Here is a 27,800-nt window from a genome sequence, read left to right as displayed (position 1 = left end):
CCACTATGCCCTGCAGAGATGTCTGGGTTTATGTCTATGTGGTTTTATGCACCAACACGCCTATATTTCAGCTTGTTTCATATTCCATATAGGACATGGATATGCATATATATGCACACAATTTCTATTGACACAAAACTGTTAAGTATTAAGAATATTCAAAATAATTTACTTTGTGATTCTGAAGAAAAAAGCTGTATTGTATCTAGTAGAGTCACTTAATATATTTTAGTTGCTAGCAGTACGACCCAATTTCTGAAGTGGTGTGATACACGAATAAGTGAAACTTTCCCCAAAAGCAGATATTTGAAAAAATAGGTTTGGCGAATAATGATGTAATATTTACACTTATGTCAAGACGAGTATATTTAGTCTTCATAGTACGATTAGGCCCTATAGTGGAATATTTATAGTCTGATATTAGTACTTTTACTTCAGCTGTGGTGTGTATCTGTGTGTACTGTGATCAGCTCAAACATTAAAACCACCTGCCTGGTGTAGTTCCCCCCTGTGCTGCCAAAAACGGCTCTGACGCACTGAGGCGTGGACTCAGTCCTGAGATGTGTCTGGCATGGAGAAGTTGGCAGTGAGTCCTTTGGGTCTTTTAAGGTGCAGGTGCTGCCTCCGTGTATCAGGCCTGTTCTAGCGATTACAATGTGATCTGGGAAGCTTTGAGATGGAAGCCGTTCAAAAGTTTTGCAGGTTGTTAGGAGCACTGCTACTGTGCTGTTGCTTTGGAAGGGTTGTTAGGGTGAGTGGTAGATGTCCAACTAACTACCAAGATGATAAATTATTGACTTCACCTATGTGCTAGTGTTTTTAATGTGATTTTAATGTTTGGTGTGTTTTATAGATACAGAGCACACAGGTCTGCATTGTCCCATGTCATTAAACAGTGATGGGCAGTGACATGGAGTGTAATTTGGTATTGTCTTTGCACCCTCTTTGATTCTTTGCTGAATCTCCTGTGGTTCAGTTTGGGGGGACCGTTAAATGCTACAGTCATCCCGTGTCACCGTCTTCTCTACCTCCAGTATTCTATTACGCCGTGCCAAACAAACCAATACTCTGTGGAAATCCCACACAATAGACTTGTCTCTTTGGCTGTACTGTGCCTGTTTAGCTCTGTTAAGAAGGCCTGAATGGATATGGTGTCTGGACATGCTGACAGGGACACTGTGCACAATGGCTGTTCATGCATGACATCCCTATTTCAAAATTGATTTTGTCTCTCTGTATTTGTACAGGTTCGGTGCAGATACCATGGGAGCGTGCTATCTCCCCAAACAAAGTGCCCTACTACATCAAGTAAGTGCAACATCACGGTCAGTGTCTGTGTTGTCGGAGCAAATGTACTTTTTCCATGGCAGATTAAGTCGTTAGATCAAAATTGGGCTCATTTGCTATTTTTCAAAGCTGGTAGACATATTGCATTTTTACCTGTGGTGCAGTATTTTTACGTCTGGTCTTATAGGTATGGCCAAATGTTCTGTGCTCACTTTTAACAGAACACTAATCACAGAAGCCTTAGTCAGTGCTGTCTATTTACAATGCTAGAGGAGTTTATTAAAGCAAGATGAATGCATCGTCAGACAAAAACAGACAAAGGCTTTGCAAGTCTATTGACAAGAGAAAGTTAGAAAGAAAAAATATGGAGACACTTGCAGATCAAATGTCATTCACTATTATGTAGAGACAAGGCATTAAATATATCTCTAACAATGGCAGAACATGCTTTTTGCAGTTTCTGGTGATAATTTCTTAAGAATAGTTGACCAAAGACTCTTACATGGCAGGAATACACAGGTTTACACACTGATCCCTCAGTCCATAGCCAGGGACTGGGAATCACCCAAACTGCATCTCAAACTACAACTAATCTGGTAGAAAATAATTGTAGCATTAAGTTATTTAACAGTTGGTGTCTCGAAGTAAACTGTTTCTATATAAAGCCCCTGTTACTGGATGTTCTTTGCTTTGTATCTTCTTATTTTTTATAGTTGAGATCTCACAGTGAGAGAAAGGGCAGTTGAATATGTAGTAGCAAACTGTAGTAGCAGATGTAGCAAACTAATAAAGTCTGTGAAACATGGAGTACCTGCATCATAGTTCAATGATTACACTGAATTTTCATACTGATTTTATTTCCATTATCGTGCTCATGTTAGATGTTTCCTTTAATGGACGTTTTTTTGTTTTTGTTGATGTTGGGTTTTTGTTTTTTGCTTGTTTCAGTTGTATCTGCTCCAGCTACGTCAGTGTCAGTCAACATGAAAGCTGCAATAGAAAATCACTTAATGCTTGTCATGTCAATCACATACTCAAGCTATGCCTATCTCCTCTTCACTTGTCATTATTTTTGTGGTAGAGAAATAAGCTGGGGGGAAAAAAGCCATACGCCATACGCCCAGACCCAGGCCCCTTTGAATCACTGAAGGAAATAGAGAGATGTGGGCGGCATTAAGAGGTCTTAACTGCAAAAACCAACCAATGCCTAGAGATTTTTTTCCTATAATAAACTCTCTTATAACACACAGTGTTCCTCTTGAGAACGATTGTAGAGAGAGAAACTAGTTTTTCTGCGTCAATTTGGGAAAATGTATCCATTGTACAAGCAAATCCATCACGTGGAGTATAATAAACCTTCATTAGATTAGAAACAAATGCTTCCCATTAGCCAAATATTTGTTAAAGAGTGGATCAACTGTAAATGATTAAGACGAAATTCTGTTGTGCCACTGGGAGCCCTGTTTGCCTAAGAACTCATTTATCTGTTTACCTCATCAATACTGTTTATCTTTGGAGCGTTATAGATTTCATAATTGAACCGTGGATATGTTTGTTCAGGAGTGTGTTCATACACTATTGTATATGTATTGCAAACATTGGTACAGTTTGTTCTCCTAAAAGTATTTGTCTTCTTAATCATTTGAAACAAAGCTTCATCAGAATCAGAATCAGAATCAGAATGGGTTTATTGCCAGATGTTGAGGTTTACAACATTAGGAAATTGCTGCGGTGCTTCAGTGCAGACAATAAGAATTAAAGTGCTATGTAGAAAGAAAGATATGTGCATGAGATATACATGAGATATATACATGAGAATAAGAATTATGAGTGCTACGTAGAAAGATATATACATGAGTGCAGGTGGTGATCAGTGCCAGACATGAAATGATGCAGTGACACAGCGTAGGGTCATGTGTTAGTGGCGGGGACAGTCATGTGGTTATTGTTCATGTGTCCAACAGCAGAGGGGAAGAAACTGTTCTTGTGGCGAGAGGTTCTGGTGCGAATGGACCGGAGCCTCCTGCCTGAGGGGAGCAGGTCAAACAGACTGTGTCCAGGGTGAGAAGGGTCAGCTGAGATCCGGGCTGCACGCCGCAGTGTCCTGGAGGTGTACAGGTCCTGCAGAGATGGGAGTCTGCAGCCAATCACCTTCTCAGCAGAGCGCACAACACGCTGCAGTCTCTGTTCATGGGTTTTGCTTTAGTTCACTAGTCAGTTCTTTATGGGCTATATTACTATTCCAGTGGGAGTGGAAGTAGCATCTGAGTAGCACTCCACTGGGTACCAATCAGTGAGTGCTCGCACAGGTAAAACGATGAGCACTGCCCTAAAAGCCTCCTGGGTCCTGGGCTGGCAGGCTTCCTCATTTGGAGTTTCCCATTTATATTCCTGTCCTTGTTCTTTCTATTGAATCTCTTTTATAGATGCTAAATTTTCTACATTTAAATGTTCCCATCGAGCTAGTCTTGGGAGAGAAAAGTGTAAATGTATTTTCTTTATGCAGATATGAGTTGGATTTTATATTGTTTTTCTGAGGAAAGTCTTTAAAGCTACTGTGATTGGGTCTCCATGAGAGCTGTAGTGTAACAAAACTTTTGATGTCTGCTCTTTCCAATCCTACAATCTTTTGTCTTATCCTAAATAATGGTCACTGTATTCTGCCCTCTGTTTCTCCTCTTTATCTCTTACTTATTACTCGTTCATCTCACTCCTTTTGCTGTCTGCCACACCTGCCAGACTCTACCCCTTTGGCTCATTTGTGCTCCATTTTTACCTCTCTGGCCTGAAAATGAGTACCTCGATTCTTTGCCTTCCTAATGAAATCTTCTTTCCATCAGCCATCAGGCCCAGACGACATGCTGGGACCATCCAAAGATGACAGAACTGTATCAAGCGTTGGGTGAGTAAGGAGACAATTAAAACACCCTCTTGCTCATTCGTCCAGGAACCCCACTGGGCTGCAGCAGAACCAGTAACACGGCACCACCGGGCTTCAGCTTTGAAGGTCCTGTCATATAGCTCATTAAGGGACCTTTATTTCAAACACCTTAGGGACTACATCTCTACTGTCATTAACCTGCGAGGCCCAATTTGCCAGCTCTGTGATTGCTTCTTGCTTAGCCTTTAATTAATTGTGATTAAACGACATCATGTATTTTACCATTAATCTGATGTGACACGGCGAGCTTGCAGGGGAGATAGGCCCGCTGTCAGATACACGTGTTCAGCTTAGAAAAAGGCATGCATGCACACAGACAGATAATAATATTATCACAGTAAACTACTAATGATTTCTGCAGTGGTGTGATAAACAGGGGGGACACATGATGTCTAATTTCTCAATGGTATAGCGGAGTCATGCAGGATGAGTTTGTTTTCTCTAATCTTTCTATCCATCTCTCCTTCTATTAGCGGATCTGAACAACATCAAATTCTCAGCATACAGAACAGCAATGAAGCTGCGGCGGGTTCAGAAAGCTCTGAGACGTACGTACAGTATTTCATCGACGCTATTTTCTGTCTGCTGTGCTGAAATGGCTGGTTAAGTGATATACAGTTATCCTGCACCATAACTAATCCACCGTGACAAGCTCTCTTCAGGAATGAGATATAATGATTAGCTGCGGCATGTTTCTTTATTCGGTTGTCGAAAGCATCAGCGCTCTTTTGTACCCTACATAGAAATGTGGTTGAAAATATTCTTTGCATTTTCCTATACTGTCAGCTTTGAAATGCAGCAATTAAAAGTACTGAAAAACTCAAGAGCCACAAGAAGAACTACTCTACTGCCAGATTCCTTCCTCATTTTCATCACGACCTGAATCGTTAGCATTCTGGGTAATTAGCTATTAATTGGTCCATTTGAGTTACATAATAGGAGGCAATTAGTTTTTGCTGCATGGTTGAAGCTTGATTGTATACCCCTTCAGGGTCAATACCTCCAACATGGCCTTTCTTTCTTGCTTTCTTTTTCTTCTTCCCTACATCTAAGATAAGATAAGATAAGATAAGATAGAACTTTATTAATCCCTCGGGTGGGTTCCTCTGGGAAATTCGACTTCCAAAAAAAGCACAGCAACGACCAAAGTTACAGTTACAGAACTGTTATATATATATATATACACACACACACACACACACACACATATATAAATACAGAGACAAATATAAATAAAATATACAAAGGGGATAAATAGAATAAATAGGAATAAAAAATACAAATACAAGTGAATTGCACATTTCAAGTATTGAGTCTATTGCACTGTTGACTATTTACAAAAAGTATTGCACAAGGTATTGTACAGTGAGGTGAAGAGGCACTACAGCTTAGTTGTTCCCCCCTCCTTTGTCCTCCTGTTTCCCCTCCCTCTCCCCTCCAGCATTGGTGTAGTACTCGAACTCCCCTGACCACAGACCTTCTCGTATTTGGTATCCCTAAAAGTGCCCAGTTTCACACCTATTCAGTTATTCATGTTCAGCCTGTTTTTCTACCTTCATTTACCACTCCCTTTCAACCTTCTTTCCCTTCTAGATCCCACGTTCCTGTAATAAGAACTCACCATGCATGGAGCACTCTAAAAACCCCCTTTCAGTCACGTTCCCACTTCCTTTCTCTTGCCTGCTCTCTTATCTCTCACTCCTCGGGTCTACTAGTTGATATCGTTACAGAACTTAATTGCCAGGCTGCACTGATAACTGCAGAATTCTCGCTCTTTTTTCTCTCTGCACACATCTTGAATGATTGAGTAGTGCTGCATAAGAAATACATTTTAAGCTGATTCCCTCCCAACCTTTAAAATACTACTGTTATCTCACTCTGTTCTACCACATTACCGTGCTATCCAATTATACCTGGCATCAACGGACACCCTTTTAACTCCACTCTTAGGGATGGGCCATCAAATTAGTTTAGAAGAGCGAAATCAAATTTGTGTCACTGCTCTTGAAACATCTGGTAGGGCTTAAGTGGGCAAAAAGGGTGAATAAGCACTGCTGTCACCCATGCTCTCGTTTGCTGAGGTGTGGATGATGATCCCGCTGTGACTGTATGTGTGTTTGAAAGTGAATGTGGGGTCATGTGTCGTTATATGTGGATGTTTAGGCTTTAGCTCATGTACACATGCTTGTAAACATAACACAATATTGTGCCATATTTATGTCTCTAAATAAATATGTGTTCTTTTTAGTGGATTTAGTGGCACTGAGTAGCCTTGTGGAGATGTTCCGGGAGCAGGAGCTGCAGCAGGCAGATCATGTGATGGATGTGGTTGAGGTGATTCATGGCCTGACAGCTTTGTATGAGAAGCTGGAGGAAGAGAGGTCCGTCCTGGTTAACATTCCACTTTGTGTTGATATGTGTCTTAACTGGCTGCTCAACGTCTATGACAGGTGAGTAGGTTGAAAAAATCAAAAGTGAAATATATATTAAAACTTACTTGTGTTAAGAACTGCAGCAGGTATCTGTGTCTGTATTTCAGCTTCGCTCTTATAAACCAGTGGCTTATCAAGTAGACACAACCAGCAGACATACTTTGTAGTTGGACAAGTTTAAATCCAGCATTAATCTGCCTTTAATGTTTTATCACTGATTTCTATTTCTCTGTTATATTTATACTGATTAATCTGAGTAAAGGGTTTTATAGGGTTGTCTCCGGTTCTGTTCATAATTTTTATGGACAGGATTTCTAGGCGCAGCCAAGTGGCGGAGGGCTTTCACTTTGGTGGCCTCAGAATCTCATCTCTGCTTTTTGCGGATGATGTGGTTCTGTTGGCTTCATCGGGTGGTGGCCTCCAGCTCGCACTGGAACGGTTCGCAGCCGAGTGTGAAGCAGCGGGAATGAGGATCAGCACCTCCAAATCTGAGGCCATGGTTCTCAGCCGGAAAAGGGTGGAGTGCCCACTCCGGGTCGGGGATGAGTTCCTGCCCCAAGTGGAGGAGTTCAAGTATCTCGGGGCCTTGTTCGCGAGTGATGGGAGAAGGGAGCCGGAGATCGACAGACGGATTGGGGCTGCAGCTGCAGTAATGCGGACGCTGCACCGGTCCGTCGTGGTGAAGAGGGAGCTGAGTGTAAAAGCGAAGCTCTCAATTTACCGGTCGATCTACGTCCCTACCCTCACCTATGGCCACGAGCTGTGGGTAGTGACCGAAAGAACGAGATCGCGGATACAAGCGGCAGAAATGAGCTTCCTCCGAAGGGTGGCTGGCCTCTCCCTTAGAGATAGGGTGAGAAGTTCGGCCATCCGGGAGGGGCTCAGAGTAGAGCAGCTGCTGCTCCACATCGAAAGGAGCCAGCTGAGGTGGTTCGGGCATTTGACAAGGATGCCTCCTGGGCGAGGTGTTCGGGGCATGTCCCACCGGGAGGAGGCCCCGGGGCAGACCCAGGACACGCTGGAGAGATTATATCTCTCGGCTGGCCTGGGAACGCCTTGGTGTTCCCCCGGATAAGCTAGAGGAGGTGGCTAGGGAGAGGGAGGTCTGGGCCTCTCTGCTTAGGCTGTTGCCCCCGCGACCCGGCCCGGATAAAGCGGATGAAGATGGATGGATGGAAGGTGGATATCAGGGATTTCAAAGAGAAACTGCCCAATTTGAAAGCATTAATGAAAATATAATTTTTTTAAAAAGTTCTTAGGAATGGAGTTAAAAGAAGTGAGCTTACAAAACGAATACGAGACCACACCTGACTCTCCAACCAAACTGTCAGTAGTGCCGCTGCCTCGTGGGTAATGCTGGTAGCAGGTATTAACAAGGAAGAATAATGTATGGAGGGAAAAGGTCAGTATTCATGCAGTGTAAAGCCAAAGCAGTGCAGCATTTTTATTATAAATGACACATTCATTTCTGTCATATAATGCTCATAAAGTTTCATATTATACCCACAGTTCAGGATATTTTAAGTCAGTGCCAAGCTCATATAAACAAAACATCAACAGTGAAGTATCAGTATCCTTACAATATAGGCACTGGTTGCTCGAAGCACAATGTTGCTGAATGTCCGTGAATGAGGCAAAACTGTGGCTTTTATATTGACTATATGGGGCTCTATGGATTTAATTCACATAGCAACTGTAAATCACTTAGATTGTTGAATGTTTTTTATTTTCCATCTGGAATATCAGCTGCTCTCTAGTGGATCCTTGCTTACAACTACTTGATGCTTTATGTAATTCTTAATGAGTAGGATAGTATTAAAGGCTTGAAATGGGTCTAGGATGACCATAATATCAGGATTTTGCAGAACCAGGTCTCATTCAGCACTACTGTTATTGCATCAGGTCACTAGACTTAATAACATTGATCAAATTAAATAAATATGGTACACACTGCATGCACAGTCACTGTTTGTGATGTCATAACTTACTAAAAAATCTATTTTGAACAATTTGTCATTGTCATAAACAAGAGTCTGTTTGCACATTGATGTAACCACAGACATCTGTAAACAGCTACATCGTGACAAAGCCTCCAATAACACTGTCCAGGCAGAGAGCCATTCATCTCCTCTGAGACACAGTCGAAACAAATCCTCTTTGACACAAACACTCACCCATCTTTGTTCCTGATTGACCATTTTCTGCTGTTCTCCGAAGAGAAACCCCTTAGAGCAGCCTCTGAAATCCAGGGATAACCCCACGAGGACTGTAAATGCAGTCTGTAGCTCTTAACTACTTGCTGCTAATGAGAGACAATCAGGGACTTTACCTTCTGAATAAATTCCGGTAATTGCTTTTTGTTTTCCAATAGATAGCAGCGGGGAATGTGAATGAGGTGTGTGTGTGTGTTTGCGTGACCATTTTTACAGCCGTTTTCTTTCAGTGAAATGTGTCCTACAGTATATCGCAGCATACATGTGTCCTCTAGAGACATGCCGCACTAGCAAGGTGAGTAGGAGTGAAGTGTCGCCTGAAGAGCAGCGCTGGGGTACATATTGAAGATGGCATGTGGTACACAGCAGAAAATGTGTGAGAGGAGTTGACAGCCAGTTGTACCCATGTGCTCTAATTTCAGCCCTCAATCTAATAGGGGAATGAATACTCCATTTGACTGTAGTGGTCTAGCCTGAAAAAATCTCTCTACCTCACATTTTGACCCGTTGGTGAATTAGAAACTGAGTCCCGTGTCTGTCCCTGTTTCTAGCACATCTATAGCATCAATGTTTACTTCTGAGAATTCTCCATTCTTGATTCAATTTCATACATCATTGATTTGAAGTTCTCCGATGAATTTGATGTTCTTGATTTCTCACTTAGCGTTTCAAATGTTAATTTGATAAGCCCGGTTTGTGCCAATGGTGCTCAGCTCGGCACTAAATTCTTTCCGGCTGCGAACAGTGTTGTTGTGTTGGCCCCTCAGATCAAAGTATGGTAGCTTATACTCAATTTTTATTTTTAAAATTTCAAACTGAGAAAAAAGGTGGACACACCATTGTCCACGTCGATGGTCTCGCTACTTGCAATTGATTATTGGCTATTATTTCAGCTTGGGGCAGCACTTTTGAGGCTCACTGAATGTGAGTGTGATTTATGAATGTGTTTACGCTATAAGCGTGCACGTCTCTGAGTGACATTGTGTTGTTATGAGCTTGTTATTGCTCTTCTTGGCATAAACCGATGGACACGATACTTTACCGAGTCCCAGTAGTGCCTTTAGTTACTCTGATTATGTTCTAATACAATTTCACACTACTGCACTGACCTACACTCCACTTCTTTTGACCCGTGTAATTCCTCCACACTTTGTCCCTCCCAGCAGGGCTCAAGCAACGTATGAATTTATTATCATGACCCAGTGCGCCATGATTTGAGATTATTCACCATTCAGAAACTGTCACATTTGAACACTTTTTTTTTTCGCTTTCCTTTCTGCAGTGCTCGAAATGGCAAAATGCGAGTTCTCAGCTTCAAGATGGGATTGGTGACCTTGTGCAATGCAGACGTCCAAGAGAAGTACAAATGTAAGTCTGATGCTCGCTCATGTGCCTAATGCATCTCCTCAACTGCAAACAATGAGCCAAAACAAAACCGGCCTGATTGCCAGTATTACATAAAGACATCCACTTACTCTAATGGAGGAAATGACTCTGCTTCCATTATGGAGAAGGCATTTTTACTTGTACAAAGTACATCAGGAGCCTTAAAAGGATTGCTGGCCAAAGACACCATTCATGCACACTCTCATGGCTCTCATTCATTTTTTCACAGGTCAATTAGGAAAGATCTTAGGATTTTTCTGCATCTTTTTTTTTTTTTTTTTTTACCATAAATTAAGCTGTAATATTTTATTAGTGCAGGTCAGGAGGTGGAGCAGGTCATCTGCTAATCAGACGGTTGGTTATCTATAGATAGGTAGGTAGGTAGATAGATAGATACTGAAACTGTTAGTTAACCTTTACGTATTGGTAAAATAGTGAGGGAGCATTTGAACTAACAATGGTTGGAGCTGGAGCAGCTTGTAGTTGATACATGATTTGAAAAAAAAATGCTCACACTCTCCTATGCCAAGATTATTTATGCCTGGCATACCATCTGTGTCAGGTCTAAGACTGAAAGATAACAGATTTTCCTTCAGTGGTCCCAGAGGTGAGTTAGGCCCCCCTTTTCTTGGTTAAAGGGGTTCAACCAGTCCATATTTGTCACTAAATTCCTATTTTCAAAATAATTGATAGATAAAAGTAAATATAAATAAATAATAAATACAAATTCCATCAACCTTGACAAATAAATTCTGGAAAGCATCCTACTTGTGATTACTACTGAGTCCTCAACCTTCTAGTAACAGAAATACAACTTTATTGTACTTTTTCAGCATTCTTAAGTGTTATGTTTAATTTATGTTACCTCGATTATGTCCTTTGACATTTGTATCAGTGTAAAAAACAAAAATCAAAGGTCAGGAAATACAGCATCAAAAGTACAGACGCTGGCTGCAGTGGACACTTTTTCATTGTTTTTACCCCTGATCTGTAAAACCTAATGGGGTGCTGTCATCAGCCATCTTTGTCCCATGCAGCAAACCCAGTTTTACTACAAAGTTTGCAACATTTGCAGGCTGCACACTTAATATCCTGTATTCTCTATAAATCATGTAAAAAATAAAACAAACAAACTCTTTTTTCATTAAACAGCTCAGTGTTTGACTTTGACTTCAACACACCAGAGTTCTAATTATGAGGGTGTACATGGTGCTGGCTGTTTAACATGTGCCTTTATTTAGTCCTCTTGCCCAGGTGTTATGGGCAAGAGGACTAAATAAGAGCACAGAGAGAGGGATCCATGGTACGCCTGTACTGGCATTGTGCAGCACCCTCGCATGCCTGTCAGCATTCATCTCCTCAGCGACAGGCTGACTTTCAGCTAGTTTCGTAAAGATCTCATTCAAAACCCTGGCAGGACTCTACTTATGTAGGTCTTTCATCTCCAAGCTGACCAGCCAGGACACTAATACCAATTCTGTCTCTCTCTGTATGTCATGAAAATAAACATTATTCCACAGTGCTTTGTTTGGAAACCTTATATCTGAAATGTGTGAAATGTGAGGTCCATTGGTAATAAAGTTTTTCATCTATTCCATATTTTATTGCTCAGCGTGTATGCTCTCATTTTAAATGAAGTATGCCATTTCTTTTAATTACCCTAATGTGCTTTCATTTGAGATTTAATTCATAATTTACATTTTGAGACAGCGCTGCTGTATAATCAGTTTAAATAATTCTAATTAATAAACATTTTGCAGACTTATTCCGCCAGGTGTCTGCTCCAGGAGGTTTAACAGACCAGCGTCACCTCAGCCTGCTGCTCCACGAAGCCATTCAGATCCCCCGCCAGTTGGGTGAAGTTGCTGCTTTTGGGGGCAGCAATGTGGAGCCAAGTGTCCGTAGCTGCTTCCGCATGGTGAGGACACGCTCGCATGCATGCACGCTCAAGGAAATCCAGAGAAAAGCAACAAAGCATGCACAGTTTGCTGATACATAAACATGTGTTGGAGGAGATGTCAATTCAAATCCTGCTGCTGTGGCCTTTGTGTGGATAATTTTTTGTTCATACCTCAACATATTCACACACTGTAACATAAGTGCTAGTTTCAATTTTTGAAACAATACCTTAATTGCTACCATGAGGAATTTGAAAGACACCTTGAAAACTTAATTGTAATGCAATCATTTTTTAAAACCACTTATTAACAGAGGTGTGGACTCGAGTCACATGACTTGGACTCGAGTCAGACTCGAGTCATTAATTTTATGACTTTAGACTTGACTTGAAAAAATGTTCTAAGACTTGTGACTTGACTTGGACTTTTACACCAATGACTTGGGACTTGAATTGGACTTGAACCGGTTTACTTGAAAAGACTTGATATTTTACCCAAAATATAAAATTTAACATGCATATTATATAGAGATTGAAAATGTGACGTCATTCACGGGTAGAACCGCAAAGGATTCTGGGAACTCGTGGCAAGCGGTAGTAGCGCACGCAGGCTTTCAATTAAAATCAGTTATACAGCGATAAAAAGAAACACAAAAATGTCAAGAAGCTGTTGTATTATTAACTGCAATAGCCGGTCGCATGACAGCCACGGGAAGCCGACGGGCAAAGAGATCGGTTGTTATCGGATTACGTCGTTGAAGAGAAATTGTTCAAGCCATGTTTCCGAAGTAACAAAGACGCGACGGATGGCCTGGATTGCAGCCATTCAAAGATCAAATATAACGTCCCAGAACACTCCAGCTCACAGGTTAGTCTGCTCCAAGCATTTACACGAAGGTCAGTGTTTTTTAGTAGTTAATACGTCATTTTTCTTAACATAATTGGTGATATAGGTTACAAGCAAGTCTGGCGCTGAACAGAAATTGTCGCGCTATGCTCCTTTGTTTATTGTGCATAAATAGTGAATTGTCCTGACACAATATTGCGTTTCGCTTCTGTTATTATGGTACATTGACAAAAACATATACTTTTATTCACAGGATAAAACAGGTTTTTTGTATCACTAATTGCCCAGTACGATTACAGCATACAGTATTATTGTCACTGCTACATTTCTGTGATGCTACCAGAAATTATTTCTACTACTAATTAATTACCGTTGAGCTCAAAGGTCCTATTAATAAACGGTTAACGAATGTGTATTTATGATGACAATTTGTGAGACTGGTAAACTTATGATACGTACGATGGTCTTTCGTTCTACACGGTGCATTTCAAGGTCCTGCACCCATCCGTCGGTAAACTGTACCTGGGCTTGTTGCAGTGACCTGAAGTTACTAAACTTCACGAGTGTATGCACTCACTCCAAGAAGCGTATAATTATAAATATGCATATAAATATGCTACAATGAGATAGCTGACTTCATCTAACTAGCAAATGTTGTCCAGGCTACGTTGGTGATGCAGTTCTTTTTAATGTGTATGATATTTTTGTCATGCGATTTTAAAGCCGGTCCTACAACCGCATCCAAGAATAACATGCAGCTTATCTCAGAACTGTCGGTGAAAATTATTCTTGGAGCTAGGTTTAATTGAGCTGCATTTTAAAGAGGTGCAATTTCACAATTTGTGTATATTTTCTAAGTTCACTATTTTGTCATGTGTTGAGAAAAACACAGATTTTAAAATTACATGGTCTAATATTTACATTTAGCATAACTGCAACATTATTTTTTCGTTTTTTTTTTAAAGACTCGAAAGGACTTGAAATTCAAAGTTTCAGACTTGTGACTTGACTCGGACTTTTACACCAGTGACTTGAGACTCGACTCTGACTTGCCTGACATTACTTGAGACTTGACTTGAGACTTGAGGATAAAGACTTGAGACTTACTTGAGACTTGCAAAACAATGACTTGGTCCCACCTCTGCTTATTAATCTCCAGGAAAATAATTAAAGACCTCTAATTATTCCGAATTGAATTTGTCTACACCAAAGCGGCATTACAAATAGAGAAAAATGAATGCCAAAATTTAACATTTGCTGGTGGATGAGTTCCATAAAAACCCACATATAAAAATAAAACCGTGTCACGACTCACATCAGAAGCTGCCAGATTTGCAAAGTTGTGTTTTACTGACATTAGCACATTTTTAATTCCTACAAAGAAAAAAGATTCTCCGTGCACATCTATAGTAAGTAGACACATTAATCTGCTGTGCCGAAAAAAGCCAGAAACTACACCAAACACATTATTACAGGGTCAGGGTTAGACAATACGTGATGTGACTAGCACATCAAGTAGCAAGAAGATGCTTTGTGTCTTTTACATGTTCTAAATTTGTCTGAATTTGCATACGTGGTGTAGGTTTCAAGAGCTTTAAGGCATGACATTCAATTTGGGACCTCAGGTAATTACTGAGTTATTAGGAAGAGGACAGTTTTTGTTTTTTTTCCTGAATGATGGCCTTTTAATTCCCTCATTTTCAAAGCAGGTTCTAATTATACACGCTCTATTCTGGCCCATGCTTGCTGTATCAGCTACGGCTGATTAAAATCAATTCCTTTCTCTACTTGCTCCATGCCAGGGCATTTAGTTGTAGCTAAAATATGAATTTAATGTGAATTTGGGGGTGACCCATTTGCCTGTTTACCACTTGACTTTGAAAGTGAGGTAGATCACTTTGTGGGGCATCACTTTTCGTATATAAACACAGGCTTCTACACAATAGAAGTGTTTGCTGAAGGTGTTACTTTATGTGTAAGTTTATGGGAAAAACTCTTTCCGTAACAATTTTCATATCCTGCCAAAAGTGATGTATTGTAGAAGTCCATGTTGTTTAATTGCCACATTGTGAGGCGTTCTCGTGGATAACTGGATGTTTATCACTCTATTTTCCCTGCTGGTATTTAAAACATCCCATCTGCTGTGTGCCTCTTTGCGATGCAGCGGCATGCACAGCATAGTCAGCGCCAGTTCCAGGTGTTCGGTATGCAAGGGGCTGCTATTTGACCTCCCAAAGCTGGCTACTAACAGAGAGAAGCTCCTTCATCCCCTGCAGACTCTACACCTCTGTACACCTCACAGTCTGTGTGATCAGTGCACATACATCAGTGCACATACACGCACACATTTATTATGTTACCCTGCCTGAGCAGTGGAGGGAGCCCCAGGGAAATCAACCTCTTAATGCATCTCTGATGCAGACTTAATGAGAATTTAGCACATCATGGATTTTAAGCGCTTGGCGAGTCATTCTTTTATTAGGTTGACTTCCTTTTTATCCCACTTTCTGGAATTCCCAACAAGCTATCTGCTGGAGAGACAGAGAACCCACAAACATGCAGTGTACACAGAAACTAAATTTATGTCTCTTTTACTGTGGCTCTATAACTGTTTAGGTTGTTGCATAAAAGCGAAAGATATCTCAAAGCGGTTTACCTTTTCTTTCATGCTCTTTGTCCCGCTCTTATCTTTTCTATTCTCTTTGAGTCCTTATTTTCAGCAAAACAATACTCCTTGTGCGAGTAGGTTAGCAAAGGAAACATACTTTCTTCTTTAATTACTTTACATATCTCACTTGCTGCTGGTCTATATTTGGATTGTTTACAGTCTTCTGCGCTTCTTTCCTCCCCTAATCTTCCTTTTTCAGGCCCCAGGGAAACCCGCTATTGAGGTGTCTCACTTCCTGGAGTGGATGAGCCTTGAGCCGCAGTCCATGGTTTGGCTGCCTGTGCTTCACCGAGTGGCTGCTGCAGAGTCAACAAAGCACCAGGCCAAATGCTACGTCTGCAAGCAATGTCCCATAAAGGGCTTCAGGTAGGCAAGTGTTATGTGCAAAGATGTACTGCATAAAATGATAAATATGGATCTGAAGTGATATGGGCTAATTAAAAGGAAATCAAAATCAATCAGTCAACTGCAGCATAGCAATGAGAAACATACAGCGCATGCTATAAGACAAATAGTCAACCAACAATCCAAATAATAAGTAGGAAACATAAAGCAAAGACTCAAGAATGAACCTGGTTCTGCTAGAGCGCATCATATCGACCACCTTATACATTATTTAGAAAGAGCTGTTTTTCAGCTGCCTATGAAAAACTAGGATATAAGCAGTAAACTGTGCGACGGCCCACCATCTACACTTCCTGCTTCTCGCAGTTTACTTCCAGCAGCAGCCTGGGTGGGTTGTCAGAGAAGTGGCTGCACCTGAGAAGTGGGAGTATCCAAGTGCTCTTCCAGTCTTTGTCTGTGCAGCTTCCGCTTCTTCATGATGTTCCTGATTTGATAGGATATGTTGGTTCTAGCATCCTTGCCCAACAACCTGTGCAACAACCATACACCACCGACACCAAAAACTTTAACACCAAACTATATTGAACTCTGCTTTGTGAGCCTGCATGTGCCTCTGATATATCTAAAATAATCACCCTAGGATCTTTTTGCACTTTATTACCTACAAATTCTAAACTTGAGTTTATTACAGAATTAAAAGTCCATTTCAGAATGGAAATGCTGGAAAATCTAGTTTATAATAAAAATGATGAGAGATAATGAGGAAAAGCTGCACACTCCATTGCAGATACTATAGTATTAGCATCACGCTTGAAGGTTTCTGAACAAAACTGGCCCAAAAAATTAATATAATGCAGGATGTCGTTTGAAGTCTCTCTGAGTATTAATATTGTTTATTTTCATCAAATGTTGTGAAGAATATAAGTGATGTATGTGCACGTCTATATGTAATAATAGCAGTTACTATTTCACATTCATACACAAAGCACAAAACTGAAAGCAATTTGAATGCGTCATTCGTCTTATTTAGATAAGATTAGACACACAAACCATTATTTTCTCTGCACTCGTTTTTTGGGGTTTTTTTGTCACTTTGAAGAAAAACCCCCAAAAGGTCTCAGCGTGACGGTGTAAACAGATTTATGTCCCAACAGCAGGATAACACAACTACACACACTGAGCCACTCTACTCTGTCTGGTTCTCTTGCAAACATCAGTTGAGCCTCTCTTTTATATTGATCTTGACAGGTATCGCAGTCTGAAGCAGTTCAATGTGGACATCTGCCAGACATGTTTTCTAACCGGGCGCACAACCAAGGGAAAGAAGCTGCACTACCCCATCATGGAGTACTATACACCAGTAAGACAAACATTAGCTAGTGCTCTTACGGAATACAAATTCAAGTTCCTAGTGATGGATAGAGCCCAGCTGTACTCCAACGAAAAGGGAAAAAAATGTACTCCTGTCTCCTGATTTCTGCTGCCAGACATGGATTAGGCACCTTTCCACTGTACGGACTCTATCATCTATAATACTGTTACATATCCTTATAGTTATCTGTAGTATGCAGAGACTGAGCACTACTCAGCAGCAATATCCTTTTGACTTGAACGGTGCACATAAAGTGGGATTTGGAGCACAAAACTCCAATAAGACCAAAGTCTTAAACAAGTGCATGTACATTGTCATTCTAAATGAGTAGCTGTTGCACTGTTGCTGGAGTGCTGGAGTGTACTGAGATGGTGCCAGATTAAATCTTTAATCAATTCCAAGCTGCAAAATATGGCAAAGGGCCATCCGTACAATGTGTTTTTTTTCTCAGTGGACAATATTTTATGTTTGCTAGCTGCAGTTTTTTCCCCACCAACTAGGCAGGCAGGCGCCCATAGATTTCTACACTGATTGAGAGAGTAGGAAAGAGAATCAGAGAGGGGGGGAAAAGAGGCAAGAGTTTAGACAAAATATAAAGGATCGACAGAGAACAGCAGTAGAAACTGAATGAAAAAGCACAGTGTGGAAAAAAGTTGGTAAAGTCAAAACAAACCGGCTTCAAGGCAGACTGGATACATTTTAAATGAGGTAATGTTGGAGAACGCAACATTTCCAAGAAAACTAAAGTTGTATAAATTGTCTCCCACCCATCACCTCAACTTTACCCACTTACCCCATGTGCACCTAAATCACACTACAGACAACCTCAGGAGAAAAGATGAGGGACTTTGCCAAGACTCTGAAGAACAAGTTCAGATCAAAGCAGTACTTCACGAAGCACCCGCAGAGAGGTTACCTGCCAGTGCAGTCGGTGCTGGAAGCTGATACCTCAGAGACGTGAGTCCTGCACATAAACACACACAGAACACAGTCATCTCTCTCCTGTCATCTGTCCCTCACTGACTCACTGTTACACCCATACATACTCCTGCTGTTGCAGGCTAATTATCATGCTGACTCACTCAGATGGGTTAAAGAGAAAGCTCTGTGTTCAGGATTAAAATAATGTTAGTCCTGTGATCTCATTCTGGCTCGGGAGCACTGTTCACATGACTGAGTCTCATTTAAAGTGGGAAACAGGCAATGAGACTAGCATCCATTAGATCATCGTGAAGCATTGCTTCAGGCTACGATGTACCCAGGATGATTTACACAATTATGGGTCCAGGTTTTGGCCCATTTTTATGGTCATCTTTTATGACTATTTTATAAATGTCCGACAAATAAGGATAAAGGAATATCTGTCCTGCCAACTAACAATGAGCTAGAGCTAAAGATTCAGTATATGGTTATAATAGGAGCTTATTAAAAAGGTATGGTCCTGACCTTGCGACATTAAGCCTGCCCTCGTCAGACAAAGTGAAGACCATTAAATTGCCTTTTTCCAGCTAAGATCTCAGTCATATGATAAAGTGCTTTTGGTTGAAGATTACATCTCGGCATTGTCATTTTGCAGCAGCATATAATTATAATACATAAAAACATACTAATCCATAAATTTGCCTAGGGCACAAAATGGAAAAATAATTGGAAACAATGCTTGACCTTCATATTTAGAGATGAAATATATTCAACGAATAAATGCAGCAGCTTTCATTACGTGTCAGGAGGGGCTTTTTTTCTGTACCCCTCAATTTAGGGCAGCATTATGATCAACATCATGCTGTGCCTTCACATACTCAAGATTCTTAGTGCATAAAGCCATTTTGTTAAAAAGAGCTTACTATACAGATGTCCTCGCTCCTAATCTTCTGATCAACTCATTACTTATGCAGCCCACTCACAAGCCAGAGATGATGGCTTTCAAAACCATCACACATTCTTCCTGTAAAATCACCGGACCTCTGTCAGAATCCCTTTGTGCTTCCCTAAATAAAGTTTTTCCTGAAGTCTCTTTGGTTTGTTGCAGTGGTAGTAGTAGTAGTAGTAGTAGAATGCTAATTTTTCAGTTTTGCTTTTCTGCAGCCACACGTTCATGTTTTGAAAGAGTTAAAAATTGCATCTGTGAAGTATTGACGGTGGCGCCTTTTGTTCCCAGACCGTGCTCCTCGCCCAAGCTGCCCCATGCAGACACACACAGCAGGATTGAACATTATGCCAGCAGGTATGTGGCTTTCTGCACTGTGCTATCTATCAAATCATTACTACAGAGTCTTCTTTCCATTCTCCAAATCAACCACCCCCTTCCCGCCCACCCCCTTACATACATTCACTCCACCCCACTTTTCCCTCTTCTTCTCCCCTTTCTGTTCTCTCACCCTTTAGTCTTTGCCACACTCTAATTGAGGTATTGATTTGTCTGCGTTGTGCACTGTACTCCAGCTAGGATAGAGGCTGTATTACCCAGCGGTTTCCTTCACTCTTATGCGCCACACAAACACAGTGAAGTTTGTGACCATTGTGTGTACGTGTGTGTGTGTACGTGTGTGTAGAGGTCAGCAGGGCTCAGCGTGCCTAGCAGCTTGTCACTTACTGGGGCAGTGAGCCCATTGGTCACCTGGGAGCTGTCGGTGTGGCTTAGTGTCTGTTTGACAGCATACAGGGCACACCACTGGACTCCCACACTCCTGGCAGCTCTGCCCACAGTGCAGTGTGCATGCACGTGTGTTTGTGTATATGTGTGTGTGTTTTGGTAAGTGTGCCACTGTGTATTGTTTCCCCTAGGCTCTTACACACAACTGCTTCACACACTGCCAAAACATAGGGAATATGCACCAAAGAGAAAGCAAGTACAATTGTCCTCTTTACCCCCTTTATCTCTTCCCTTTTCCCTCCTCCTATATCTTCTTTGCCCCTTTTTTTCCTTTTGCTATCTGCAATCTCTCTCTTCTTTTGTCTCCCACCCTATTTTGCTGCTTTTTATAGGTATCTAACCCCTTTTCTCTTATTCTTTAACATATTTTCTATTTTGTCATCTTGGATTCAATAATTTGTTTTCAGTCATGCTACAATTTTCTGAAAAGGCTGTTCAGTCATATTGGTCTCAAGTAGTTTCATTCTGTAATTGTAGCTGCCACTATCACAGAAATAAACAACAAATAAAGAAAGTGGGAAAAGCGGTCATGTACCTCAGACAACAATCTAATTTGGTAAAAGTAAGACACATTTATTTGCAAATTTTCAATCTCCTGAGAATATTTTAGAAAAATGTGCACAGTTGGAAACATTTTCTCAGAAGCAAACATTGTTTCATTGTACCATAATAATTTCGCATGTCTTTAAACTATATATGTTTCTCATGTCTGTTTTCTGCATATAAAATAATGACTTTGGGCTCCTCACCAGCAATGGAGTCCCAAAATAGTTAAATGATTTATCTTTCAAATTAATAAATGGTGTCTCATATTGATGAGACACTATAATGTGGTTCAGTAGTACACAACGCACATTGTCTCCATACTTACTTAATCATTTTGTGGCAAATATTCAGCAAGGAAACATTCTTCAGTGATTTTGATCCATATTGACATGATAGGATCACACGTCACCAGCTCTACCACACCCCTAAGATGATCTATGACTGAGATCTGGTGGCTGTGAAGGTCATTTGAGTACAGTGAACTCATTGTCAGCAGTACTAAGATAATACCTAGTATGGTTGTGTGTAACTAGCAGTTCTTTAGAGTTATTGCTGTCTTTATAACATCTCAAAGAGGTCTATTCATTCTTCTCTGACCTCTGATATCAACAAGGCATGTTTGCCCAGAGAGCTGCCACTCACTGGATATTTTTCTTACTTTCAGACCATTCTCTTTAAACCCTAGAGATGGTTGCGTGGGGAAAATCCAAGTATATCAGCAGTTTCTGCAATACTTACACCAGCCTATCTGGCATCAACAACCATACCACGTTCAAAGTCACTTAAATCACCTTTCATCCCCATTGTGGTGCTTGGTTTCAGCACAGAGGCACTAAAAGCTGCATAACACTTTCAATACATGTGCAACACTCATTACTAGCATCAATTTGTTTATTTGCAATAGTAAAACAAAAACCTTTCTACAAATTATTCCTAAATGTGTTCAACAGTGAATACAATTCTTTACACAGATGTTTATATGTCTAACTCTATATCCACACAAATGGGTCAAGCTGTTATGGTGTTATCATTATCTTATCAACCATTTAATATTACACACCAGGTGTTTTTCAGTGTTGTAACATGAACGTTTTAAGTGTAGGTTTATTGGCAAGCACTAAAAAACTGATTGCTGTATAGCTTTGTACAATTTAGTTTTACTGAGTTCAAATCCGAGAGGTGTTTTTGCCCAACTTGCCATCTCGAGCCCTTTGTTAGCTCTGGTGAATTACATACTAATGCGGGGGGTTTTCAGCTTTTTCCATCCACATGTATTGATGGGATCTGAGCAAGAAAAATGAACCCCAAACTGTTTTAAAGGTCTCCTGTTATGTTTTTGTCTGTGCATGAGTGAATGGGCAAAAGGAAAAAATGAATGAATTATAAGGGATGATAAACGCTTCTAAATCGATGGTGCTACAGTTCGACAGAAGAAAAAAGACAGCAGTGAGCTGACTCATATGTTCTCACTGAGAACTATCAAAAAAAAACAAGTAGACAGAACTTATGTATGGCAATAGTGACTGTTTTATTCATACATTAGCAACAAGATTGCTCCTTTCCTTCTCCTTTCTTTCTACCTGTAAATAATATATAAGGCAGGTGTGTTGGGAGTGATATACATGGTAATTCATGCCATGCACGTATACAGATGTCTTCAGCAAGACGAGCAACGGCAACGCCAGTGGTTTCAATGCTCAGGCCATTGCATTCACTGCATATGTTTGGGACTGTGCATGAATGAATGGGCAAATGAGAATGCAATGAATTATAAAGAATTGCAAATGGCTCTAAATGAGAATAGGCAGTCGCACATTTATTCACAAAAAGGAGAACTGTGTAAGCCCACTCGTATGTTCCAGCATCATCTGAGCACCATCATAATAAGAGTAGACACGCTTTATTGTGGTGGTGTTATTTTATTTGTACTCTGGCAGCAAGAGGAGATCTTTATTTCATTCTCCGTTACCTTTTCTTTTACTTCCTTCCTTACTTTTACTGTCAGTTAATGTAAGATAAAAGGGGGAAATTGTTCTTATTTGAGTTCTTTGAATTTTCAGTTTCAAGTTTGGATAAAATCTCTGTCAGTTCAGTTTGTCTAATACTTTTCCTTTATGATGGCATATTGTGTGTGTGTGTGTGTGTGGGGGGGGGGGGGGGATTGGGTTTATCTAGGCACAAACCCTGCTGGAACACAAAACCACCAACTGCACGGCAAAACAAGACAAGAGTGCGCTCTTTCATCAGCATATAAATGATTATATGTTTCTAAGCACAAATGACAACCTTAAAAACATGGCCAGGGACTGCAGATGAAGATTTGCCCATGGCTTACTCTACTACAATAAACATAGAAATAAACAAAATTCTGAAAAAAAGCAAAATGATAAAAACACAATCCATGCCGCATATTCTACAGTCATCTCAGAGGAAGAGTACTTGAAGTTTCAGGTTAGAACAGTCAGTAAAAAACACAGTGCATCTGCTTCCTCCTCTCGCACGTCCTCTCTCACTCTCAATTCAATTTCATGCAATTTCATAGCACAGGAAAGTGCAATAAACAATATGAACAGTAATATAACAATATGAATGTTAATATAAGATTAAGATTTCAATATTAGTGCATATCTTGTGTATGAGTGTGTGGAGGCGTGGATTGCCATTCAGTTCCCCTCTGGTTGTAACTCGTTTTTACATACTGTGCAACAGACATGAGGTCTGTCGCTTTCGCTAAGGATTATTTCTAGTTTTCAGTAGTTATTAAACTGTTAAAATCTGTTAATATTGATATGAGGACTTTATTTCTTTCATTATCGCCACTGCTGTGATGAAAGCAGTGGGATCTTTAATAAAAAAAAAACTTGTTACATTAAAAAAAGAAAGTAAGATAAGATTTTTCTAAACCATAGTATCCCTCTTCTCCAGCCCTTGGCCCTTTGCTCACATTTCTTATTTCTTATTTTTTTACATTAATTCATGAGGCTAGAACACATGTAAGCGCAAGAAACTTGAACAATACTGTCTCCTATTTCTTTTTGCTCTTTCTTGTCTCCTTTGCTGCTGTTCCTGACTGAAGCTTGAGGTCTGCGGCGGTTTTGTGATGAATAGTGTTGCGGGCTGAATTACGAGCGGTCGGGTTCACAGGCTGGGCCTCCTGTAACAGGCCATGGATAAATCCTGCATTTCTCAGTATTATGGTCTCATAGAAAACTGGAGAGAAATGGAATCTTATGTGGATGCACCTGACAACCTCTACATCATTCATCCCCACTTCTACCATCCCTCACTCCTTCACCTGACCACACACTGCGAAAGATGACTCAGCATGTAGCGTGTCGGTGTGTGAAGAAGACTATTTTAATGTGGCAAATCTGTGTGTATTTATGTGGGCAGGCACAAGACTCGTAGCACATTTGCATCAGTGGGCTGCTTCTTCATGATGATTAATATCCTGACTTGAAGGACAAAGCTAAAGAGGTTAAAGCTGCAGCGACGCTTGCGGTGCAAATAACAACTTTGTTGTTTGACCGCCGATTTCAGCCCACCCTTTAATCATGGATCGCTATTATAAGTCATTACCCTCTGATATTCAGCAGACTGCAGCTGCTTGTGATGAATTGACTTTCTGGTGTTTCCACTTTCATGCAGCCAGCTCATGCATGCATCTTATTTATATCACATCTTCCTACATATTTTATAATGTGTGGGAAAGAGTGGATACAATTGTATTTTAAAGTGTGTGCTGCTTGTAAGAGATGAAGATGGGGCACAAAGCACCTATTTTTTGTTAATTTTTTGAGCTACTTATTTTCTTATGCTGATGTGTACAATATGGAACATTAATAAACCATTTAAAAATTATTGATTGTTGTAAATGTGTTATGGAAGGCAAGAAGTCATTTTTATAAACGTTTCTATGCAGTACTATAGGTGTATATTAAAAATAGTATCACACTGAGCTTACAGTAAACATTCTATCTATCAATGATGTTTTTGGTATTATTAATTTTCTAAGCAGAATGCATGTTAACCATTATATTTTAATTATTGATTTCAATCAACGACATATAGCAATGGTAGCAACCTGTCATGCACAGTCCTGCTCTTTCTTTTTCCCCAGAAAATGCTGTTCAGAATCTTGCAGTACTCAAAGACATGTTAGCCTGTTAATTGCACAGTAGGTACACTCACCTACCTGTTGGGTCTACCTGCCCCTGCCTTGTCCATCTTGCTGTGATTTCTGTAGGACCCAATTTTCTTATGTATTCCATTAAAAATAAGAAAACTAATTTTCTTTTCATTTTTTGCCCTGCCACAACACATTTTATTTGGTGTTGTAGTAAAACAGCTTACAGAGCAGCATGTACAGTGTAGCTGACAGTCAGCAGGATATAATGCAGAAGGGAAGCGCTGTCCTTGGTGCTGAAAAACCACAGAGCACCTGACACACTGTGGCCTTACACACACCGCTGATGCTGTCTGTGGTGCTGGACAGTAGCACGTTTCTAAAAGGTTTTTTTATTGCCTGTATGCGAGTAGACAATGTACAATAAAGTTTTATGCATGCTCCTTGTGGATATTTTTATAGCTTTTACTCTACTCTATTTTTGCCACTCTGCAGTCTTGTTAGTCAAATGCCCCTGCGCACCTTACTATCCAGGCTAGAGGTCCCACATGCACAGCTTAAAATAAGTTTTGATTATTTGTTTAAAGCTTGTGTTTGATGAAATATATTTTTTCTCAGTGTGTGTGGCAATAAACATAATGTCTTGCTTTTCCTTTTTCATTAAGTTTACTGATCTCACTCAATATTTCTCTTTTGGGTGTTTGTGTACCTGTGTCAACTGCGTGTATATTTGACATCCTGTCCTTGGTGTGCGTGTGTGTGCGTTTGTGTGTTTGTATACATACAGATTGGCGGAAATGGAGAGCCAGAATTGTTCATTCTTCACGGATAGTCTGTCTCCTGATGAAAGCCTGTGAGTATGCCACCACCCCCACCCTACAAACCCTGTCGTTACAAGCACAGCCTTTCACAGGGATTATGTGTGCGTTTTGTGTGTACACTCTTTTCTCGCGATGCTTCGACTGTCTCTGCGTTTGTTTGTGTGCACAGACTTGTACATGTATGTTCAGCTCTTTGGGTAAAACTGGGTAACCGCATAAATAGTCAGCCACATAATGAAAATGACCCACAGCAAGCAGTGTGCACACACTTTCTATTCATCATACACATGCCCGCTGCGATTAAGGTCTGTGGCTGTGTGTAGATACACAAAGCGTATGTGTGAGTGCCTGCAGAAGCTGGCTGAGTGGCTGGCAGTGGCGGGGTTACAGCAGTGAGAGGAATAAGGATGTTTGATGTGAATGAGGCAGCAAGTCCTCATTGTGGAAAGCTGAGAAAGTGCCACATGGAGAGAGTGGTTAGGGTTGTTTGAGATCATGATTTTCTGTGTGTCCATGTCTTATTTTGTTGACATCGCTGTGGGCTGTCAGCCATTTCCTCCTTCTCTGAGATGGTTCTGCTTTAAAGTTAAGGTTGTAGCTTTGCCACATACACACTTTAGAGGTCTGTGTAATGTGTGTGAGTGCAGTGTGAAGTGTGCTTATTGTACCTTTCCACATGTGTTTTGTGTTAGTCTGCTCTCAGAGAGTGATGTGACTGATGATACATTAAGAGCTTGTTTTAAACTCAGAGAGAAGTAAAAGACTTGGAAGCCAAAAACTTTTCAGTACTGATATTTCTGCTTATCAAACCTGCGTTCATTGTCTTTGTTGCTATGTGCATGCATCTAGTGTGTTGCTTGGATGGAGCTGTGTCACACAAATGTATATACATGCATATAGTTTTTGCATCTACACTCTGTCTCTGGATTATTCTGTGCCTGTGTGTTTGTATGCATGGCATTTCACTTCTTCCCCTTATGTGCAGCTGTGTTGCTTCCAGCTTTTGTGCCCTTGTATCTTCTTGTTCTTATTCTGCACACCCGTCCTTCTGTCTGTCAATGCTTCATTTTTTTTTTTTTACTTTTTTCCTGCTGCACGGCTCTGTGCTATCGGTGCTTCCAGCTGGTGTGTGCTTGGCATCCTGCTGTTTACTGTCCTGAACCACCGTTCCTGCATGCTCGGCCTTTACCTCCACCTGTATATATTAATCGCAGTTTAATGTTGTCAGGTAACAGGCATGCAAGTCAACTAAGCCCAAGCACATATGAGTTGGGTCATTTAGACCCACATTGTCTCATCAATGCACCTGAAGGTTAAGTATCAGAGTATCAGAGTAACTCAGCTCAGGCGTCATGTCTTTCCTTGATATGAATGCCTCTCATTTAACTTTGGCTGTACAAAGTGGTTTGCCTGGGCAATAGCATTATTGCAACATAAACTGACAACAACACATATCCATTTATCGTTTAATAGCCCTAGGTATGTTATCATAGATTTGAACATTACGTTTTTGTTCCAGTGTCAATAAAATGTTATTGGACATTAATATCTGAGCAATATATTGTGCAGCTTAAGATGTACCTTCCATTTTTAATAAATGTGAGTAGGTGTTAAATGGTCTGGTGAGCAAGTTTTATTGCAGAACATTTAATGTTTGGACTGGGAACCTGGCACACTGCTCCAAGCCGCTGTATCCTGTCTGGTTTCATTGTGTCTCGTCCTGTTATGCCTTCCTGTCTTGCTTGCCTTGCTTTGCTTTGGCCTGTCTGCTCTCCCATGCTCTTGGTTCTGCTTTGTGCTGCTGGTGGCTGTGTGCTGGTGGCTCAGTGTGCTGTCTCCTGTGTGGGGGACTCAGGGATGAAGATCAGTACCTCCTGCGTCACTCCAGCCCAGCCCTGGACCATGACTCACCCTGTGGACAGCACATGCTGCTGGCACATTTGGAACACCAGGATAAGGAGCAGCTCCAGTGCACCCTGGCCCGCCTGGAGAACGAGAACAGGTCTGTAGCCAGGAAATAAAGCTGTTAGAACTTTCTCGTCATTCTTTAGAATTCATGTGTTTTCAAGCACAATAAATCCTCCAGAATCCCATCTTTTAGACATATTTCAACACCAGTTGCATCACATCCAAACACGGAATTTTAAACATTTGAAACGGTGTTTGATCTGATTTGCTTTTAGATATGATCGAGGCTAAGATAAAAATAATGTTTGCTGCAGAAACCTTAAAGTTTGGCTTAATGTTCAGTGTTTATAAGTAAAGC

At 40.7% G+C, this 27,800-nt stretch overlaps 1 protein-coding gene across 1 annotated transcript in view; it reads left to right on the top strand.

Moving 5' to 3' along the window:
- drp2 (dystrophin related protein 2) overlaps positions 1-27,800 on the top strand; it is an 85,373-nt gene that overhangs the window by 52,451 nt on the left and 5,122 nt on the right. The window contains exons 9-20 of the mRNA XM_085363269.1: positions 1,248-1,308; positions 4,128-4,189; positions 4,702-4,776; positions 6,477-6,678; positions 10,156-10,241; positions 12,020-12,177; positions 15,871-16,037; positions 17,265-17,376; positions 18,209-18,345; positions 19,547-19,612; positions 25,501-25,566; positions 27,390-27,536. Of these exons, the coding sequence (XP_085219395.1) occupies positions 1,248-1,308; positions 4,128-4,189; positions 4,702-4,776; positions 6,477-6,678; positions 10,156-10,241; positions 12,020-12,177; positions 15,871-16,037; positions 17,265-17,376; positions 18,209-18,345; positions 19,547-19,612; positions 25,501-25,566; positions 27,390-27,536 (1,339 nt within the window). The remainder of the gene's footprint in view (positions 1-1,247; positions 1,309-4,127; positions 4,190-4,701; positions 4,777-6,476; positions 6,679-10,155; positions 10,242-12,019; positions 12,178-15,870; positions 16,038-17,264; positions 17,377-18,208; positions 18,346-19,546; positions 19,613-25,500; positions 25,567-27,389; positions 27,537-27,800) is intronic.

This window comes from Diplotaxodon limnothrissa, linkage group LG2, assembly GCF_057381915.1.
Source record: "Diplotaxodon limnothrissa isolate DT_005_m linkage group LG2, D_limnothrissa_male_GT1.1, whole genome shotgun sequence".
In the NCBI taxonomy this organism is placed as follows: domain Eukaryota; kingdom Metazoa; phylum Chordata; class Actinopteri; order Cichliformes; family Cichlidae; genus Diplotaxodon; species Diplotaxodon limnothrissa.
This window is presented reverse-complemented; position numbering and strand designations above follow the sequence as displayed.